We start from the raw sequence: 20,693 nt of genomic DNA, 5'->3' as shown, positions 1-20,693 counted from the left end.
CCTTGTCAAAAAGCCATGGTCGCAGATTTTGGTACCACGGCCAAAAAGCTGTGATACCGTCCAGATTTTGCCCATCATGGAATAAAGAAATTCTCCTGACTGGTGCTGTTCATTATGGACTTGCTGTAGATTACTAGACAACTAGTAAACCTAAGACCATGTATTACATTAACCAAGTGTATTTTATTACATAATGCCTTACACGGAAAAAAGTATCCGAACACATTTTTATCCAAAAATATCTGGACATTCTATCTAAAATGACGTCCTCAATTGGGGCACTTTTTTCTTAGTTCTCAACTGCATCTGGACCTGCATTTTGCACTGTTTCACTTTAGGGGCCTTTCCTCGGGGGACTTTAAGTTTACCCAGGAAAACAATATATCATTTTTTTTAGGACAACCTAAGTTTCTAAAATATGGTAGAATTTTTGTGTAATTCCAATTCTGTAACAAGATATCGGCTTCTAAATGTCTAAAAAATGAAAAAAAATATATTTTCCATAATATAAACACATACACCAGAAACAAAATTTATTTTATGCCTGAAAATACAACTGATTTGGAAAGTCCCATGTCTCCTGAACGTGCCAATACCAAATATATATAGTTTTATGGAGATTTCTCACTTGTATAGGTCAAAAACTCCCTGCAGTACACTACCAAATTTCCAAAGCACTGCTCCAGAAAGCTGAATACTTTAGATTTTAAGGCCAAAAATTCCACTAACAGAAGGTTTATCCCAGAAAATTTTACATAAATTGTTTATACACTTTTAGAAAGAACAGATTCTGGGGAATACAGAATAGGTAGAACTGTCTGTCTACTCCAAACTACCAAGTTGCAATGCTTTCCTAAAGTTATTGGTTTTTATCAAAATTTGTGAAATGTTTTAAAAATCGCTTCAAAGCTTCCAGTCTATAGTATCTTATCTCCTCAAGGTCATAAAGTAACCAGATAAAACACCCTAAATATGAATGCCAGGGATCCACTGAACAGTTTGATGCCCAATATGTATAGGTTTACCTAAGTATGTGGCATGTAGGGGACCCAGTTTGAACATACCCCCATATGATCTATCATTTCTGTCATTTCAGCTTCTGCAAAATCAACATTTACATCATTATATGTGGGATAATGCTAGTAAAAAGTACATTCACCCCAGAAAGTCATATTTTTGGAAAGTACACATTCCCCCGAATCTAAAATGGATACCCATGTACTCCAAAGTACCAAGCCGCAAAGCTTTCCTAAGTTTGACGATTTTTATGGCATTTCCAAAAATCACTTCAAAACTTCCACTATGCAGCATCTTATTTTCTACAGGTCATTAGGTACCAAGATAAAACACCCTAAATATGAACCCCAGAGGTCTACTGAACAGTTTGATGCCCACTGTACATAGGTTTATCAAAGCACATGGCACTTAGAGACCCCCAAATATACCCTGTGCACACTAATTTCATGGCTTATCTTTATCTAATTCATAAGCACATGGCAGTTTTATGAGGGGTAGAAGCTGCAGAATTGTAGGGTGACCCCTAAAACCCCATATTTTTGGAAAGTACACATTCTGACAAATCTAACATGGGTAAAGAGTCCTTTCTACACCAAAGTACCAATCTGCAAAGCTTTCCTAAAGTTAGTGGTTTTTATGACATTTCAGAAAATCGCATTTTGGGGTATGTACTGACCCCAAAATGAAAATAGCGCATATGGATTTTTCGCCTGCCAAGTCAGCTTTTGCACACAGAGCCCCCTGTATTATGTGCCGTAACCCCCCCTAACTATACAGAGACCTACAGAAAACCATATATTTTTGGAAAGTACACATTCTGATGAATTCAAAATAGGTAAAGTTACACCAAAGTTACACATGTCAAAGCTATGCTTAAATCAGATCAGAAACACTAATATAGAGATAAAAATGCAATAAAAACACACAAATTGTGCAAATCAATGAAACAACAAAATAAGTCACATGACAGCATAATAAGTGGTCAGAATAAAAAAAACAAAACGTAAAAAAAAAATTTGTGTATACATGTGTGTACACATCTAAAATTTGTGTGACAGTGTGTAAGTATGTATATAAGTATGCTAAAGTGTGCTAAAGAGTGCTAGAGTGTGCTAGAGTGTGCAAAATAGCAAAAAAAAAAACAGTGCTAAATTGTGTGTAAATGTACATAAATATGTGTAAGTGTGTGTATTAGGCAAATAAACAGCACTTACCATTAGAAGGTCTCAGGGATCACAGGCAGGGGTCCTCTCTGGGGTCCTTCCAGCACAGGAAGTGCATGGGCGGCACTGGGGGGGGCAAGCAGCAGACGAAGACACAGCACAAGCAGCAGACGCGATGCAATTACGTCTGCTGCTTGTAGGTCCATGCTGCAATGCGATCTTGCCAGCCCCCTTGGCTCGTTGCCGAGGGGGTTGGGGGCACAGCTGACTCTCTGCACCGGCGTAGTACCTATGTTGTTGGCAGGGAAAGGTTTAAAGTATGGAGATCCATATTACGAAAAGATCTTTTGTTTGTTGCTGATTTTGAGCCCTACGGTACTATAATTATTAATGGGACTTTATTATGTTTCCAGCTTCTGAAACTTTTGAATTCTGTACAATTTGTTTTTAATGCTCATTGAAAAAAATACAGTTGCAAGTTCTGTGAAAACAGTGATATCTTGAAGGCTTAAGGAAAACTTGGGCCAGCTTACATTTACCTTCTAGTTCAACATTCTTTGTAATTTTCCAGAATAAACTTTATTGCTGCCTGAAAAATGCAATATTAGGGGAAGTGCAGTGTGAACTGTATTTCTCTCCAGTCAGTACTTTTTTATTACTCTTTGTCACCCTCCTTAATAACCAGAGCATCAGTGACACCTCTGAGATTAGGTCACGTGTAAGCGCATTTTGTGAACGTGTAACTCAGTTAGCGTCTAATAGTGTCTGCGTTAGTATTCATGTGGCCTGCTGTGTGAGGGAAGGTGCTAACTCACTTACAGATAACCTCATTATTTTGCATTCCATTTTGAGTTTGGCCCCTTAATTTGCTGGGTGTCACGCTGCCAAGCTGAGGGCTAATCACATCGGACTGGAGTTAACAGCTAAATATATATTAGCAAATCAATCTGAGCTCTGTCTAATGCAATCACCCTCCCCAGGGCTGAGATAATAAATTCACTCGCTTATTATGTTATAACTCAGTTATCATTTGTCAAGATGAAGCTGTCAGCAGGGCCAGCTAAGGAGAACATCTTACAGAGCTGAAAGTTAGGCTGATACTGAAAAGTATGTGTAGGACACCATGAATAGTTCAACAGCAAAAATACAGACAATGCAAACATAAAAATTTAGATGTAGAAATGTAAATCATGTAGGAATCTGGGTAAATCTTGTAAAACTTTTTAGCATCATATTAAAAAGTGGAGCTGTACATAGTGTTAAAATGTGGTGTTAAAAATAATTTTTCCCACATTTTTTACTTCATGATGTACCCAGGTTTTTGTTTCTTTTTGCGGTGCAGGACATTTTTGGAGCCATATGCAAATTCTGTCACAAATAGCATTCTATGAACTAATGGCACAAACCTCAATGAGGCAGACTCAGTTCCATGAGAAAACATTATTTTATTATTTTTATCGGTGAGATTCCATTTGGAGAGAAAAAACGTTTCTCCTAATTCAGATTCAGTTTTTCCCCTAGACTTCAAAAGAGTTTTCATGTGATTTAAATTAAGATATATTTTTATCCTTGAACTACATCTGGCTTTATGGGAAAATCTTGAATTGAATAAGGAGATAAGTTGAAGATTTGCAAGTTAGCCTCATACATGAGGTAGGCATTACATAAGAATGTTGGGAGTTGAGTAGCAAAGATAATCTGTACCCAGATTATCAGTGACAACCATTATAAGGGAATATTTTTGTATGTATATTTATGAGTACAAAATGCTTCCTGCTAGATGTAAAATGAAGAATCTCCACTTACCTGCAGCAGATCCAGTTTCAGTGGGAACTCGGCCTGAGTTGAAGAGCACAAAGCACCCATTATTGTGCTCATATATTCATCCGGATCAATGGTTGAAATATGTTCTAGAATACATATGGCTCCCCTACGTAATCCCATATCATCTAGGAAGATCTTGATGTATGGAATCATGCCATAGTCTTTTAGAATAACTGTGGGATAAAAAGGTGCGTGTGACAAACCGTTGAGGCATGTGCATGTGTGCAAAAACTATTGTAAACTGTCAAAATTAAAACTAAAGTAAATTAGCAAATGCTTCCATGTTTTAAAGTAGTAGAAACTTATACCTTAGTGCACCTTAGTTGTAATACCTTAGTGTGAGTATCATGAACATGTTAGACAGGTGCAATATCTTTTGTTACTATACTGGTCCTGCTCGTGCTGTGTTATTCTTGGGGAACCTATTCTGTCTTTCTAGTTAAGTAATTTAAGTCCAGACAGGTATGCCTTAAGTAAAGGTTTATACAGTAATTGCCTAAGAAAAGCAGTTTTCCATATTTTATTTTATTTCAAGAGGCGCAAGTGCTAGATAAATGTATAATAGGCACTAAATTTGCCCAGTGGCAGTAACCCATAGCAATCAATAAGATGTTTGCTTTTAAAAAGGTGACCAGTATATTCTACCTGCTGATTGGTTGTTATTGTTACTAGGCAAACTTAGTACCTTTTATTACATATGGGGATTCGCTCTCTAGCACCTGTGCTTCTGTGAATATTTATGTTGGGTTGAAAACCCCAACATACTGTTCTTTGACTTTGGCTTTTTCTTCCGCATTGTCGTCTTCTTCTTCTTAGTGCCCCCCATTTTCTAAACGCTACTCTTCCTACAGTTTTAGAGATACAACACCCAAACTCTCCACACTTCTTCGCCCTATAGCGGAGCAGGTTGCTTGTGCTTTTCTAAGTGATACCCCCCCCCCCGTCTTTTTGTGGCGCGGCTCCGAACGCCCCAATTTTCCCATTGACTTTGACAGGGAAGATTTTCAAACTGCTGCCACTCTTACAGCTTTGAAGCTACAGCCCCCAAGCTTGAATAACATAATAATAAGGTCACCCCGAATGAAACAGCGACATTTATTGGATGGTCCCAAAGTGGGAGGGGCCAACAACAGCCTTTAATGGGGAAATTGAAACTGCTGCCAAGGGCTACACTCATAGTCATGGGGTCAGCCTGAATGAAAATATGATGACTGTTGGATGCCCAAAAGTGGCCGGAGCTGTGAACAGCCAATCAGATATTACCTATTGACTTTTCGGAAATTCAACCTGCTGCTATTCTGACAGTATTAACACCGGGGTCCACAAACTTTTTACAGTTGGTCACTAGGGGACTGCAGTTTTAGTTTTGAAAAAGTGGGCGGAGCCACCAACAGCCAATCAGATTTCACGTATTGAATTTTATTGGTTTGATGCCAGGGTTCCCAAACTTTCACAGTCACTGCATACTACGTACTCAAGGTTAGAAAAAGTAGGCAGGGCCGCCAAAAGGCAATCATATTTCTTTCATTGTTTTCAGTGGGGAAATTTTAACTGCAGCCATTCTCACATGTTTAATGTCAGGGTCCCCAAACTTTGCACAGTTTGTCACTGGGTGACTATGTTTCAAGTTTAGAAAAGTGGGCAGGGCCAACAAGAGCCAATCAGATTTCACCTATAGACTTCATATGTTTAAATTGAAACTGCTGTCATTCTTTAAAATTAATACTAAGGTCCCCAAACTTTGCAGAGCTAGTCACCAGGTAACTGTGGTTCAGCGGTAGAAAAAGTAGGTGGAGCCACCAACAGCCAATCAGATTTTAACTATTGATTTTCAATGGGGAAATTCAACTTGCTGCCATTCTCACAGTATTAACACCAGGGTCACTAGGGGACTAGATTTTTTAGCTTTTAAAAAGTGGGTGGAGCCACCAACAGCCAATCAGACTTCACCTTATGAATCTTTTTGGTTTAAATTTAAATTGCTGCCTTTCTCCCACTATTTATGTCAGGGGGGACTGCAGTTCAAAAATAGGAAAAGTGGGTTGGGCCACTAACAGCCAATCAGATTTCATCAATTGAATTTTATTGTATTGCTTTATATTTAAAATGCTGCCATTCTCACACTATTTATGCTAGGGTGCCCACTGTTTGTCACTGGTGGTTGGTTACACCCACCAATCACAATTTACCTATTGACTTTAATGGTTAAATTTAAAATGCTGCCGTTCTCTAACTATTAATCCTAGGGTCCCTAAACTTTGCAGAGTTGTCACTGGGTAACTGCAGTTCCAGGTTAGAAAAAATGGACGGAGCCACCGACCGCCAATCAGATGTCACTCATTGACTTTCAGTGGGGAAATTTAAATTGCTGCTATTCAGACACTATTAAAACCAGGGTCCCTAAACTTTGCACAGTGGTTTTTACTATATAACTGTGGTCAAAGGTTAGAAAAAGTGGGCGGAGCCAACAACAGGTCAGATTTCACGTTTTTCAACCCAATATGAAGTTTGTTCTCAAACTTCCCTTTCTAGTTATTACTTTTATTACATTTTTTATTACATACCTCCATGTGAGAATAATGACAGGCACCTATTGTGGGCTGTGCCTCCTTCTGAAGGATATATACATGCTTGCCCTTGTCTTCCCCTATTGGATAGAATGCTTCCTAATGCAAGCAGGAATCCTGCAGAGCACGGTGTGGGCACTTTGCACACTGTTTTTAATGTAAATAACACCTCATAACTTTTAATCGAGAGGTTTGCAGCTGTCATTTTTTGAAAAGTGAAGTGGTGACATACTTTTCTCTTTGTTTTAATTCTATTGCCATGCCTAGTGCAGGTTTGTCTGGTTTAGTTGGATCTAGACTACATTTTCTTAGGGTCACACACCTAGTACTGCAAGTGCAAATACTCAGGAGTGTAACAGTTCACCCTTAAAAAGTGTCAATACTGTGGTGTTAAATGCAAAAGACATTCAACAGCAGAAAAATGCTGTGGCTATAAAACCCCTGTTAAAAACTTTGCTTAAAACAGGTATATGCTAAAGCTCTTTAACCCTAGGCATGCGTTAATTGTAAAAACAATAGCACTACCACTGAAGAGAACACAGTAGATTTTAAATTTCCTGTTTTAAGATTAATCCATTCTAGGTCATTAGTTGTCTGGTAGATTACAATTCAAAAATGTATCACACGTAAATGGACAGTTCATCTTTCAATAACTTGGAGAGGCTTATTTATCAGTTTTCAAAGTTGTGAATTTTAGAATTTTTTTTAATTCAATTTTTTTTTTATTCAAATGACTGCAGTACCATCTCTCTTATGTTTCTATCAATACCATTCCCATTTGTGCTGCAGATGAAACAGTCATGTTTGAAATAACTTTTAAAACAAAGTGGGGGCATTTTGGGGTCCCTGGGAAAAGTTCCTTTGGGACATGCTGAATGCAGGCAGGTCTGTATTCACTGATGCAGCTTGCAGGTCTCTGTACTTTAAAATGGAGCACATATATCTGCATCAGTTCTGGGAGATAGAAAGGCAGATTGCAAAGTACAAAATGGCCAGTTCATGGTTTCTGCACTTTGAACACTGCCTTCCCATTTTTAAAAGTAAATAACCCATAGCGTCTCTTGCAAATAGTGTACCCTAATTATTAGCTGGAAGAGATTTATTAGATATCTTGATAATTAAACATTGGCACACACACTTATTTTAATTACACCCCTGTGAATTCTGAATTTTGTTTTGGGTTTTCTTTACACCGTAAAGGCTTTTACACACTGAATGTACATCTATTCACATGTATGCTGAACACATTAAGACATACATGGCGGGTATACACACCATACAATACTGCTTATACCAGGTATAATACAGTGCCTTTAAGTGCAAACAATCCTTTCTCTTACCTACGTTTCGAACTGATGTCTGAAGCAGGACTTCCACTGTTTGCAGTCTTCCAATAGTGAGCTCTCGTTCACATTCCCCTTCTGGTGTTTGACCAGTGCTGGCAGCTGCAAAATATGGTTAATGATAAATAAATGCAGTAAAGTGTGAACTCCTGTGGCTTTTCCATAGCACATAGCTTCCAACTGTCCCGATTTTCGGAGAGTCCCTCTTTTGACAGCTCAACCCTCAGTCCCGGATTCTTACTGAAAAGTCCCTCAATTCCCTTTGATCTCCTGTACTGAAGCTAAAAAAGATATAAACTCAATTTAAAAAGTTAAGATTTCTAAGCAGAGAGTCCAGAAATCTTAACAAGCTTCAGCTGCACTTAGAAACATTGTTTCTCATATTTAATTAAAAAGTAGCTTGTGGCAGAGAGCCCAGAAAGTTAAAAAACCCCACCTGCACTTAAATACAATTGTAACTAATAAGCTAAACAGGTCTCTTGGGGGAATTGAGTCTTGCAGCTTAACTTTTTTACTGCCAACGACGTATGGGATACGTCGTGGCAGTAAAAGGGCTTAAATGCCAACGTGTCCCATACGTCGTTGGCATTTAAAGTCTTCTCTCTGCAGCGGCGGCACATGCGGCAATGAGCCAGGGGGGCTGTCATGAGGGTCCTGCGACGCGATCGTCACAGGACCCTCCTGGAAGCAGCAGACGCGACCGCATCGCGTCTGCTGCTTCCTGCTTCCCCCCAATGCCACCGCCCACTGCAGCCTGGAGGCGATCGGGTGCTTTAGGACAGGTAAGGTGTTTGTTTTTTTTGCACTTACACACTTACATACATTTATACACACTTACATACATTTATACACACTTACATACATGTACACACACTTACAGCACACAATTTAGCAGTTTTTTTTTTTTTTCATTTTTCACACTTTTATACACTTATTTACACTCATATACACACTTACACACTGTCACACAACTTTTACACATGTACACACATGTATACACAAACACTTTGTTTTTTTTCATTTTACCACTTTGTTTTTAAGTTTCTTTTACCTAAAAACTGTTTATTTTGACAGCGTGTCTATTGGATCAGATATTCTGACCACTAATTACACTGTCATGTGACTTATTTTGTTGTTTCACTTATTTGCACAATTGTTGTGGTTTTATCGCATTTTATCCCTGTATAAGTGTTCCTAATCTGTTTTTAGCGTAGCTTTGCCAGGTGTAACTTTGGTGTACAAAAATAACTTTACCTATTTTGAATTCATCAGAATGTGTACTTTCCAAAAATATATGGTTTTCTGGGGGTCTCTGTATAGTTAGGGGGGGTTACTGCACATAATACACTGTCAGGGGGCTCTGTGCAAAAGCCGAGTTGGCAGGCGAGAAATCCATATGCGCTATTTTCATTTTGGGGTCAGTACATACCGCAGACTTTGGTATATCTATGCATATTGGGCATCAAACTGTTCAGTAGACCTTAGGTGTTCCTATTTGGGGTGATTTGCCTTTACCTGATCTTTATCAAGAAATTGTGAGAGATAAATGGGGCAAATTGCAACATTTTTTTGCGATTTTCTAAATGTCATATAAATCTGCAAACTTAGGAAAGCTTTACAGCTTGGTACTTTGGAGCAAAAAGAAATGTTCGCCCATTATAGATGAGGGGGATGAGGCCCAGCTATTGTTGCAAATGGAGGAGGCTTCAAAACTGGGTCAAGTTGTTATTATGGGGGACTTTAATTATCCGGACATTGACTGGAGTAATGGGGTGGCTAAGTCAGAAAAAGCTAGTAGGTTTGTAAATATGCTAAATGACAACTTTTTATTTCAGGCGGTTCAAGAACCTACTAGGAATGACTCTATTTTGGACCTGATGATTTCTAATAATAATGAACTCATCTCTAACATTTGTGTGGGTGAGCATTTGGGGAACAGTGATCACAACATGGTCTCCTTTGAGATAATGCTGCAGAGACAACGCTATAAGGGAGTAACTAAAACGCTCAATTTTAGACGTGCAGACTTTGCCAGTATAAGGGCATCTCTGCAATGTGTCAACTGGGAAAGGCTTTTCATGGGGTTAGACACAGAAGGAAAATGAAACATCTTTAAAACATTGCTTTGCAGGTATACACACAGTATATCCCCCTTGTAAGCAAGGAGAGGCATCGCAAAGCAAAACCTTTATGGCTGAATAAAAGTGTTAGTGTCGAGGTTGGTAAGAAAAAAAACGTGCTTTTAAAGCATTCAAGTTAGCTGGGACAGCAGAAACTTTCATCAAGTACAAGGAAGCAAATAAAGCATGCAAAAAAGCTATCAGGCAAGCTAAAATAGAGATGGAAAGGGATATTGCAGCTAGGAGTAAAAAGAATCCAAAATTATTTTTTAATTATGTGAATAGTAAAAAAATGAAGCAAGAAGGGGTGGGAACCTTATTATCACGGGGGGGTAAGTTGGTTGATGAGAACGGGGAAAAAGCAGAAACTTTGAACTCTTATTTTTCATCTGTCTATACATCTGAGGAGCCAGCTAATGAAGGCTTCCCTTTTAATATGCCCAGTTCTAGTAATTTAGCTACTGACGCATGGGTCCCTCGGGAGGAAATTCAAAAGAGACTTGAACATGTAAAGGTAAACAAAAGTCCAGGACCGGATGGGATTCATCCCAGGGTATTAAATGAGCTGAGCGCTGTGATTGCCAAACCTCTTCACTTAATTTTTCAGGATTCGTTGAGGTCTGGCATGGTGCCGAGAGACTGGCGGATTGCTAATGTGGTGCCGTTATTTAAAAAGGGATCCCGTTCTCAGCCTGAAAACTATAGACCTGTTAGTCTGACATCAGTAGTAGGAAAACTTTTGGAAGGGGTAATAAGGGATAGGGTACTTAAATACATTGCAATTCACAATACTATTAGTTTGTGCCAGCTTGGTTTTATGCATAACAGATCTTGCCAGACTAATTTAGTCGCCTTTTATGAGGAGGTGAGTAGGAACCTCGATGCTGGAATGGCAGTTGATGTCATCTACTTGGACTTTGCTAAAGCGTTTGATAAAGTACCTCAAAGAAGGTTAATGATCAAATTAAGGAATATTGGCCTAGAACATAATATTTGTAATTGGATAGAGAACTGGCTGAAGGATAGATTACAAAGAGTGGTGGTAAATGGAACATTTTCTAATTGGGCCAGTGTGGTTAGCGGAGTACCGCAGGGGTCAGTCCTTGGTCCTTTGCTTTTTAACTTGTTTATTAATGACCTGGAGGTGGGCATAGACAGTACTGTTTCTATTTTTGCTGATGACACTAAATTGTGCAAAACTATAAGTTCCATGCAGGATGCTGCTGCTTTACAGAGCGATTTGACAAAATTGAAAAACTGGGCAGCAAACTGGAAAATGAGGTTCAATGTTGATAAGTGCAAAGTTATGCATTTTGGTAGAAATAATATAAACGCAAACTATCTACTGAATGGTAGTGTGTTGGGGGTTTCCTTAATGGAGAAGGATCTAGGGGTTTTTGCTGATAACAAGTTGTCTAATTCCAGGCAGTGTCATTCTGTGGCTACTAAAGCAAATAAAGTGCTGTCTTGTATAAAAAAGGGCATTGACTCAAGGGATGAAAACATAATTTTGCCTCTTTATAGGTCCCTGGTAAGGCCTCACCTTGAGTATGCAGTGCAGTTTTGGGCTCCAGTCCTTAAGAAGGATATTAATGAGCTGGAGAGAGTGCAGAGACGTGCAACTAAACTGGTTAAGGGGATGGAAGATTTAAACTATAAGGTTAGACTGTCGAGGTTGGGGTTGTTTTCTCTGGAAAAGAGGCGCTTGCGAGGGGACATGATTACTCTGTACAAGTACATTAGAGGGGATTATAGGCAGATGGGGGATGTTCTTTTTTCCCATAAAAACAATCAACGCACCAGAGGTCACCCCTTTAGACTAGAGGAATGGAACTTCCATTTGAAGCAGCGTAGGTGGTTTTTCACGGTGAGGGCAGTGAGGTTGTGGAATGCCCTTCCTAGTGATGTGGTAATGGCAGATTCTGTTAATGCCTTTAAGAGGGGCCTGGATGAGTTCTTGAACAAGCAGAATATCCAAGGCTATTGTGATACTAATATCTACAGTTAGTATTAGTGGTTGTATATATAGTTTATGTATGTGAGTGTATAGATTGGTAGGTGTGGGTTGTGTGTGCTGGGTTTACTTGGATGGGTTGTACTTGATGGACTCTGGTCTTTTTTCAACCCTATGTAACTATGTAACTATGTAATTATAGATTCGGGGGGGATGTGTACTTTCCAAAAATATATGGCTTTCTGGGGTGAGTGTACTTTTTTTGTAGCATTATCCCACATAAAGGATGTAAATGTGTTCATTTTGCAGGAGATGAAATGATAGATCATATGGGGGTATGTTCCCATTGGGGCCCCTACATGCCACATACTTGGGTATACCTAAACGTATTGGGTATCAAACTGTTCAGTGGACCCCTGGCATTCAAATTTAGGGTGTTTTATCTTGGTACCTAACACTATGTGGGAGATAAGATGCTGCAAAGTGGAAGCTTTGAGGGGATTTTTGGAAATGTCATCAAAATTGCTAAATTTAGAAAAGCTGTGTGGCTTGGTACTTTGGAGTAGAAAGATATGGGTACCCATTTTAGATTTGGGGGAATGTGTACTTTCCAAAACTATGACTTTCTGGGGTGAGCGTACTTTTTACTAGCTTTATCCCACATAAATGATGTAAATGTGTTGATTTTGCAGGAGCTGAAATGACAGAAATGATAGATCATATGGGGGTATGTTCACATTGGGGCCCCTACATGCCACATACTTAAGTAAACCTATACATATTGGGCATCACACTGTTCAGTGGACCCCTGGCGTTCATATTTAGGGTGTTTTATTTGGTTACTTTATGACCTGTAGGAGATAAGATACTATAGACTGGAAGCTTTGAAGCGATTTTTTAAAAAAAATCACAAGTTTTGATAAAAATCAATAACTTTAGGAAAGCATTGTGACTTGATAATTTGAAGTAGACAGACAGTTGTGCCTATTCTGTATTCCCCAGAATCTGTTCTTTCCAAAAATGTACAATTTTCTGGGATAAACCTTCTGTTAGTGGAATTTTTGTCCTTGAAATCTAAAGTATGCAGCTTTCTGAAGCAATGCTTTGGAAATTTGGTAGTGTACTGCTGGGAGTTTTTGACCTATACAAGTGAGAAATCTCCATAAAACTATATATATTTGGTATTGGCACGTTCAGGAGACATGGGATTTTCCAAATCAGTTGTATATTCATGCATAATTGAAATTACACAAAAATTCTACCATATTTTGAAAGCTTAGGTTGTTCTGAAAAAAACAATATATTGTTTTCCTGGGTAAACTAAAAGTCCCCTTGAGGAAAGGCCCCTAAAGTGAAACAGTGCAAAATGTTCAAAATCTGGCAATAAAAGTTCCGCTTTGACCAAAACAGCTGGCAGTAAAAGGGTTAAAGGGCAATTTCACCTTTTTTCAGCAAAACTGTAATAACACATAAAACAAGACCCCCAAAACCCCCAGAAATATGTTAAAACTTTAAATAACCAAGCAAATTTAGTCAAATGGGAGTGGTATTTAGGAGGTGTGGTTACAAAAATGGACATGGTCAAAAAATTGCTGCGCTACATGCGCCATTTATTTTTGTCCCTCTTTCCATTTTCAATATGTTGGGAGGTATGATAGTATGTTGTTGGTAATATACCTCCATATATGCTTATTATGGATATGTCTTTACCACCAGGGCCAGATTTGTCTTCTGGGTGCCCCGAGGCCGCCCCTGTTGGTCGCCCCCCAGCCCCCCCCCTTTAAACTCCCATACGGAGCAGTGAGGAGGGGTCCCAACTGCTCCGTATGGGAGCCAAATTTAAAAATTTTGTTGCGGCGGGGCGGCATGCCGCCCATAAACTTCTGCCGCCCTAGGCCAGGGCCTTTGTGGCCTCGCCACAAATCTGGGCCTGTTTACCACATATGTACAGCAGTTCACTAATATTTGTTAAGTAGCTCCTGTAGGGAAATTAGGCAAGGTATGTAAAAGTAAACACCTGTGCAGTTTGCATGTACCTGTAACTGCCACTGTGACAATAGCATAGTGCTACCCTCCTGTTCTGTGAGTTATGTGCTTTGCCACCCCTGCCAGCACCACCCTGTCTTTGGCTGTAGCAAATAATGATTTGAAACATGATTCTCATTCATTCTGCAAAGTATTTTTATCATAATCCAGTGTAAGATTGCTAGTATTGCAATATTTTGCCATTTGAACCTAAGGTCTATGAGTAAGGTACTGAATATATACTTGTCACTACTATACTATAGCCATCCTCCTCCTGTTACCCCTTTCCATTCTATCATTAAGTCCCATTTTAGTCCTCATGCTTATCTTTTTTGTGACCAAGTGTGTTTATTAAAAGGTTGCAGTGCCTTGCACTTGCTTAGCTAACGCTGCCTTGGTCCTACGTTTATTTGGAAGCAACTTTGAACTTAACATAATATATTTGCATGGCTTGCACAACTGTTAAAGTTTATATTTCTAGACACAAGGGTTGCAGTAGAAAGGAGGGGCTCAAAGAATATTATCCATTGTTGAGCATGCAACAATAACAAATGTCCAACAAACAATAAAAGTGTAACTATGGAGCTGTTTCTCCCCCAAAATAAAAATAATAAAAAAAGCAGTGCTATAAGGGAGAATTTGAATTCTAAAAATTACAAATAAATTTTGTTGTACCGTAATGGCAAAATGCCAAACCTGGTAAATTTGTGGGCTAAATTTATGGTATTTTAACCAAAAAATCTGGCTTTCCTAGGAGGAGATACAATTGCACCCTGGTTAGAACAAAGAAGATGCAAATGCAGGGGTAAGGGGTGGCTGCCTCATGTAGAATTTGGGCCAAAACATCTCTGAATAAATCATCTTAATAGCTCTAATCTACTACATAGATTTAAGCGGGCTATATCTATAGTTTTCAAAGAACAGTGCCTACTTGTAATGCATTTGGTATTGGTCAACGAACTGCAAATGGTATACTTAATTTGTAGTTATTCCAGAAACATTGTGGATTTAAATATGTTTGATGCATACACACCTGCTCTTCTTAAGACCTTAGCATGATTCCTCAGCTGAGTAAGCAACATACCAAAAAGCCCAGAATCTCTAAAGAGGTCACAGAAAACAGAGTCTTTGACAATGATGTTCTGCAGCATATTCAAAGCTGACAATGTGCAAGAGGGACTTTGGTTCTGCTTTATCAGCTCCTGGACCTTTTGTAGGATTTGATGGGGAATGTAGGACAGTTTAGAAACCACAAACTGGATCAGCTGAAAGAATTGGTGCTGCACTGGAGGAGGCTTCAGTGGAAGGATCTCAACAAACTGGGAGGTAGGTTGCAAACTCCACTCAAGAAGAAAAAAGTTGCTGTGTTCCAGAGCCCACAAGGACTGCATTTGTGACAGGACTTTGCTACACAAATTTATATCCATGCTACTTTGAAAAATACCCTGCAAGACTTGAAAGGCCTGCAAGTTCTTCACTGTCTTTCCTAGAAAGAGAAAACAACAGTGGATAAATGGATAAGGGTCAATATATAAAATAAACAGAGAATGTATTGTTTTAAACAACACATATGTGTTGCTTTGGCTTTCTGAAGTTGCCCAAAGTTTCCTTGCAAGCCAACTTTAGGCGACTTCAGAAAGCCAAAGCAAACGCATATGTATTTTCCTACTGGCAATTTACATTATCGCCAGTAGGAAAGCATTTAAGGAAGATTAGTCACCAACACTAGAGGAGATTAATCATGGGAGGGGGCTAATCTCCTCATGTGTCATTGCCCTTAGACGGAATCTTTGACAAGTCTAAGATTGGGTTTAGGGCTCTGGCACACGGGGGAGATTAGTCGCCCGCGAACAGGGAGTTAATTGCGGGCGACTAATCTCCCCCGTGTGCCAGAGCCCTTACATGTGTCTAGGCTGATGCTACACAGGTGATTAGATAAAGCAAGTTAAAAACTAGCCATATCAGTGCTCATCTAAGATTCTGGAGGCAGGCAAGAAAGGCAATCTCCACCTACTTTGTTGCTGAGGTTAGTTGGAAACTCTATCATTCTACACAGGGCCATGACTAACATACCAGTAATATAAAAAAAAGATTCAATCAGTAATTAAAACATACCTGAGCCATGTGTCCATCCAATGCTAAATCCAGGGAGCTGTGGATGAGACACCTGACCTGAAACTTTCACTTCTGATTTTCCACAGATAACAAGGGAGGTCAGTAATGTTAACAGTTCATTCAGTTGCTGCTCACCTCCTCTTTCTATAAGTGAATCTCCTTTACATCTTTCAAGAGGATAATAAAACATTATTATTATTAACATTTATTTATAAAGTGCCAACATATTCTGCAGCGCTGTAAATTTAGATTTCCAGGTATTTTTAAAACCTATCACTTGGCTTGGGTCGCAAACGACCCCTATGGTCACAAAGAAACCAGGTAATGGCTGAAGCATTTGAAAGCCTCTCTTAGTAGGAATATGGCACACTACTAAAGGGTTTAAGCCCAATTATTAGTTAAAAATTATAAGCCTCATTTATAAATTCTACATTGTGCAGTAAGCACAATTGTCTCCTACAGCTAAATTGTACTTGCTGCTCTGAATGATGCACAAGCTAGGGGACATTCATACGGGCACCCACATACAAGCCCTAACCCACCCATGATAAAAACAGCCTTGTGGAATGCAGGAAATGCTGTGTTCTTGGGAAAGGAGCAAGGCTTCGCACTTTTGTTTTATGCACTTCACACCCTGCCCTGTGCTTTGTTATTGAGGCAGTGGATCTGCTAAATATATTACTCTCACTAATGCAGTGAGGTTATAAATGGTTTGGCTTTTGTGTGATCAAGTAAAAGAAAGAAAGTATCCAGTAAAAACAATGCATTCATTTCTTCTTCACCTCCCCAGTTGTAATTAAACAAAAATTACAAAAGAAACATATCACAAAATTTGCAACAATGTACAGATAGAGACAATAGAGAAACAACAGATATCATTAAAAGTAAAGAAAAGTATTTAGAGTGTGCTTTACTAATATTTGCATTCACAATCAAAACAATAACTCAAACATTGTTTTCCAAAAATACTCACTGCAGTATTATTTTCAGCAACAGTGGGTAGCCCTGAGTGTTTTCAAAGTCCTGAAGTAAGGAAGGGGATAGGGAATACGAATTTAACAAGAAGGAGAGAAGGATAGTGGTCACTTGGCACAGTACACTAGGAGCAATAGCATTTACTTGCTTTGAGAGGGTCTGTAGAAAGCTTTGAATACAATGAGAGCCTAGAAAAGAAAAACAGAGAGTTCCAACATAAAGACAGCATTTACAAGCAAATAAAATAACAGTATTAGCACACCAAAAACAGAAGGGCTTATTTACTATTGGCAGGGGTGCAATTTTATATAAGGAAAAGCAGCACATGGCTTGTCTTCACCTGCTTCCCGGAGAGGCCCCAGTACCAAGCTTTAAGCCTTAAGATATGCGAGGACCTTTCTGTCTGATGACAGACAAATCTGTCTTTTCACACCTGTAAGGCTCATGCCACACGCGGCGTAGGGCTGATTTTTTCGGCAAGGAAAAACGCTTGCCGAAAATTCAGCCCTACGCCTGCTACTTGTGCCTGCACCCGAATGAATGAAATACGCTCGGGTGCAGGCACATGTAGCCGATATACGCATGAAAACGCGAGAGAATGCAAAGTCTCGCGTTTTCATGCGTATATCGTCTACATGTGCCTGCACCCGAGCGTATTCCATTCATTCGGGTGCAGGCACAAGTAGCAGGCGTAGGGCTGAATTTTCAGCAAGCGTTTTTACGCTTGCCGAAAAAATCAGCCCTACGCCGCGTGTGGCATCAGCCTAAGAGTTGTAAGATAGACAGGCCAGCTTAGCAGTATTTAGCTCCATTGAGAAGTAGTGTAGAATTGGTATTCCTAGGCAACACCCACCTAACCAACTTGGAATGGGATTCATACTATCTTTCATCACTGATAGGCTTCCACTGGAGGAGATTATACCGAGATGGTGACATAACTTCAAAGCAGCATAACCTTCTGTAAAATAACTTATTCATTGAAATACCACTTCAAACTCTTTGGTATATTCAGGGAAGTGCCTTGTTTAATTTATTGTAGTTAAAAAATACCTCTATGGAACCATTGAAGAAAAGTGAAAAAAGTGTTATGTGTTATAATTCAGCTTGCACAACCCTCCCTCCAACATTTCTGCCTAGGCAGGGTAGTGCTTTTGCCCCCCCCCCCCCCCCCCCCCCCCCGTCTTAATTTCTTTATAGCTGCTTTTCAGCATTGGGGGCAGCATCCATCTTAGTTCCAGTCAGACTACATTTACCAGATTTGTAGAGTGAAATCTGGGGACAGGCAAGAATGGTGGCCACAGGATATTTTTTAGCCCATTTTGGGAGACATGCCCGATAAACCACTTCCCATTTTACAGATACATCCTCAATGAATATGCAGATAGCTAAGCATATAGCTTTTCCTAAACCATAAACCTCATCATACTCATACAAAAGTCACTGAAGCATGCAGGGAAGTCAAAAGGGATTTTACAAAATCCTTTATGCTGCAGACAAACACTTCTGAGGTTGGTCACTAAACTTTACGGGCCTGGAAAAGAAAATTAAAGTGCATATATCCTTTCAAACAAGGAATGGAGATTTGGGCTCAGCTGTGGGAAGCCAGGGCCTCCAGCAAACATGGGAGGTATGTAGCAGATTAGACTGCTACACACTGACCAGCTGGGTATGTTTCACCTCAATTGGCTAATCAGTAGGCCTTACATACCTAAAGTTTAATTTACAAAGAGTCCAAATCCTGTCCTTATCTGTAGAAGACTTGTATCTGATTATGTATCTGCTTAGGTTGCATGACCTGTGTTGCCTAGACCTCCCAGATGGCTTGGCCTGTCACTGCTTAAATCTGTATACCCCTTTGCTCAGGAGTTGCAAACCTTAGTATATATGATATGTAACATATGGCACTCACTTCCAGTAAATGTGCTTATAATTTTTACATTTTATTGAGATCTCCACACATGACATTTCTGGGGAAGAATCTCCTGAAACGTTGTGTGTGGAGATCTCAATGTAAAATTTATAAGCACATTTTCTGAAAGTGAGTGCCATTTGTTACACACCCATATATACTAAGGCCTTAAATTCATGTTTGGTCAGTCTGAGAGAGCTTCTGTGACAGAAAGAGAGACACTTTAGGGTTGATTCACTAAAGTGCGTTAATTATTATCGCTTTTTTTTTGCGTTAAAATAGACACGTCAATTAGCGCGCGATTCACTACAGTATTACCGCGTGTGTTAATTTGTGCGCAAACACATGCGTTAATTTGCGCACCGAAATAACACTAACGCATGATTCACAAACACTTAGATGGGCTAAATATCGCATTAGTCTATGCGAAAATTAACACCTACTTGAGGCAGGCGGTAATTATAGAAAAGTACAGTTAATGAGCTTTTGGCAACACAATATGGACTTTGCAGTGTTATTTATTTAAGTCTGTGTTGGCCCTAGAGTGATGCAGCCTCCAGTTTGCAGGGAAATGGTTATTTTCAGTACAGTAATTTTCCGCAAGTATTGGCATGTATGGCTAATATGGCGTGCGTTTATTTGCACGACTATTTATCTGCGGCTACTAGTGATGGGCGAAATGTTTTGGCAGGCATGGATTTGTGGCAAATTTCGTGTTTCGCCATTGGCGGATTATTTCGCGAAACGGATGAAAAAATTTGCCGCGGAAAAATTCACCGCACGTCCAAAAATTGTCGCAGGCGTTAAAAAAGAATAGTCGCGGGCGACAATTTTTTTTGCTGCACGACATTTTCGCTGTTTCGCAAATTTTTTGCCGTTTCGCGGATCTTTTGAAAGATTCGCGAATGTTCCGGCGAAGCAAAATGGAACAGATTCGCTCATCACTAGCGGCTACTATTTTTATGCAGCTACTATTTATATGCGGCTACCATTTATATGCTACTATTTATATGCACTATTTATATGCTACCATTTATATGCTACTATTTATATGCACTATTTACATGCTACCATTTATATGCTACCATTTATATGTACTATTTATATGCTACTATTTATATGCACTATTTATATGCTACCATTTATATGCGGCGACTATTTATATGCACTATTTATATGCTACCATTTATATGCGGCGACTCTTTATATGCACTATTTACGTGCTACCATTTATATGCGGCGACTATTTATATGCGGGCGTTGATTGGCGCATGTACCGTCCAATACTGCACGTAAATAACGCATGCAGTATTGCATGTAAATTAACGCAAGTATGCTTATAGTGAATCCTGCGTTAAGTCGCGAAAATTTAGACGCGATAAAATTTTTAACGCACGCTATAAATAGCGCACATTTTAACGCACTTTAGTGAATCAACCCTTTTAACTTTATCACAGGGGGGGCAGTGTCTTTGTATGCCAGATTGCCAGCACAGCATTCATTCAGGGCAAGACAGAAAAGCCCTACAGCTATAGTATAAGAGCAGAGGTTGCATGACAAAAGATTCAGGAAAAGGTGATGTACCGTGTTAGCCAGTCAAAAATGTTTACAGGGTAACCCTTTTGAAATAAAAAATAACAAAAGTGGTATAAAGGTGATACCTTTATTGGCTAACTAAGAT

The 20,693-nt window shown here is 39.3% G+C and overlaps 1 protein-coding gene across 4 annotated transcripts in view; it reads right to left on the bottom strand.

The window, feature by feature from the left end:
• Positions 1 to 20,693, bottom strand: part of wdfy4 (WDFY family member 4) — a 229,389-nt gene that overhangs the window by 150,179 nt on the left and 58,517 nt on the right. For 3 of the 4 annotated variants that reach the window (XM_031905200.1, XM_031905201.1, XM_031905203.1), the window contains 5 exons: positions 17,102 to 17,291; positions 16,129 to 16,295; positions 15,047 to 15,499; positions 7,912 to 8,016; positions 3,987 to 4,177 (listed from right to left, as the gene is read on the bottom strand). In XM_031905200.1, the coding sequence (XP_031761060.1) occupies positions 3,987 to 4,177; positions 7,912 to 8,016; positions 15,047 to 15,499; positions 16,129 to 16,295; positions 17,102 to 17,291 (1,106 nt within the window). The remainder of the gene's footprint in view (positions 1 to 3,986; positions 4,178 to 7,911; positions 8,017 to 15,046; positions 15,500 to 16,128; positions 16,296 to 17,101; positions 17,292 to 20,693) is intronic. The other variant, XM_031905202.1, reaches the window with a different exon arrangement.

Source organism: Xenopus tropicalis, chromosome 7, assembly GCF_000004195.4.
Source record: "Xenopus tropicalis strain Nigerian chromosome 7, UCB_Xtro_10.0, whole genome shotgun sequence".
NCBI classification, from domain to species: domain Eukaryota; kingdom Metazoa; phylum Chordata; class Amphibia; order Anura; family Pipidae; genus Xenopus; species Xenopus tropicalis.
The sequence above is the reverse complement of the archived record's forward strand: the minus strand, read 5'-3'. Positions and strand labels throughout refer to the sequence as shown.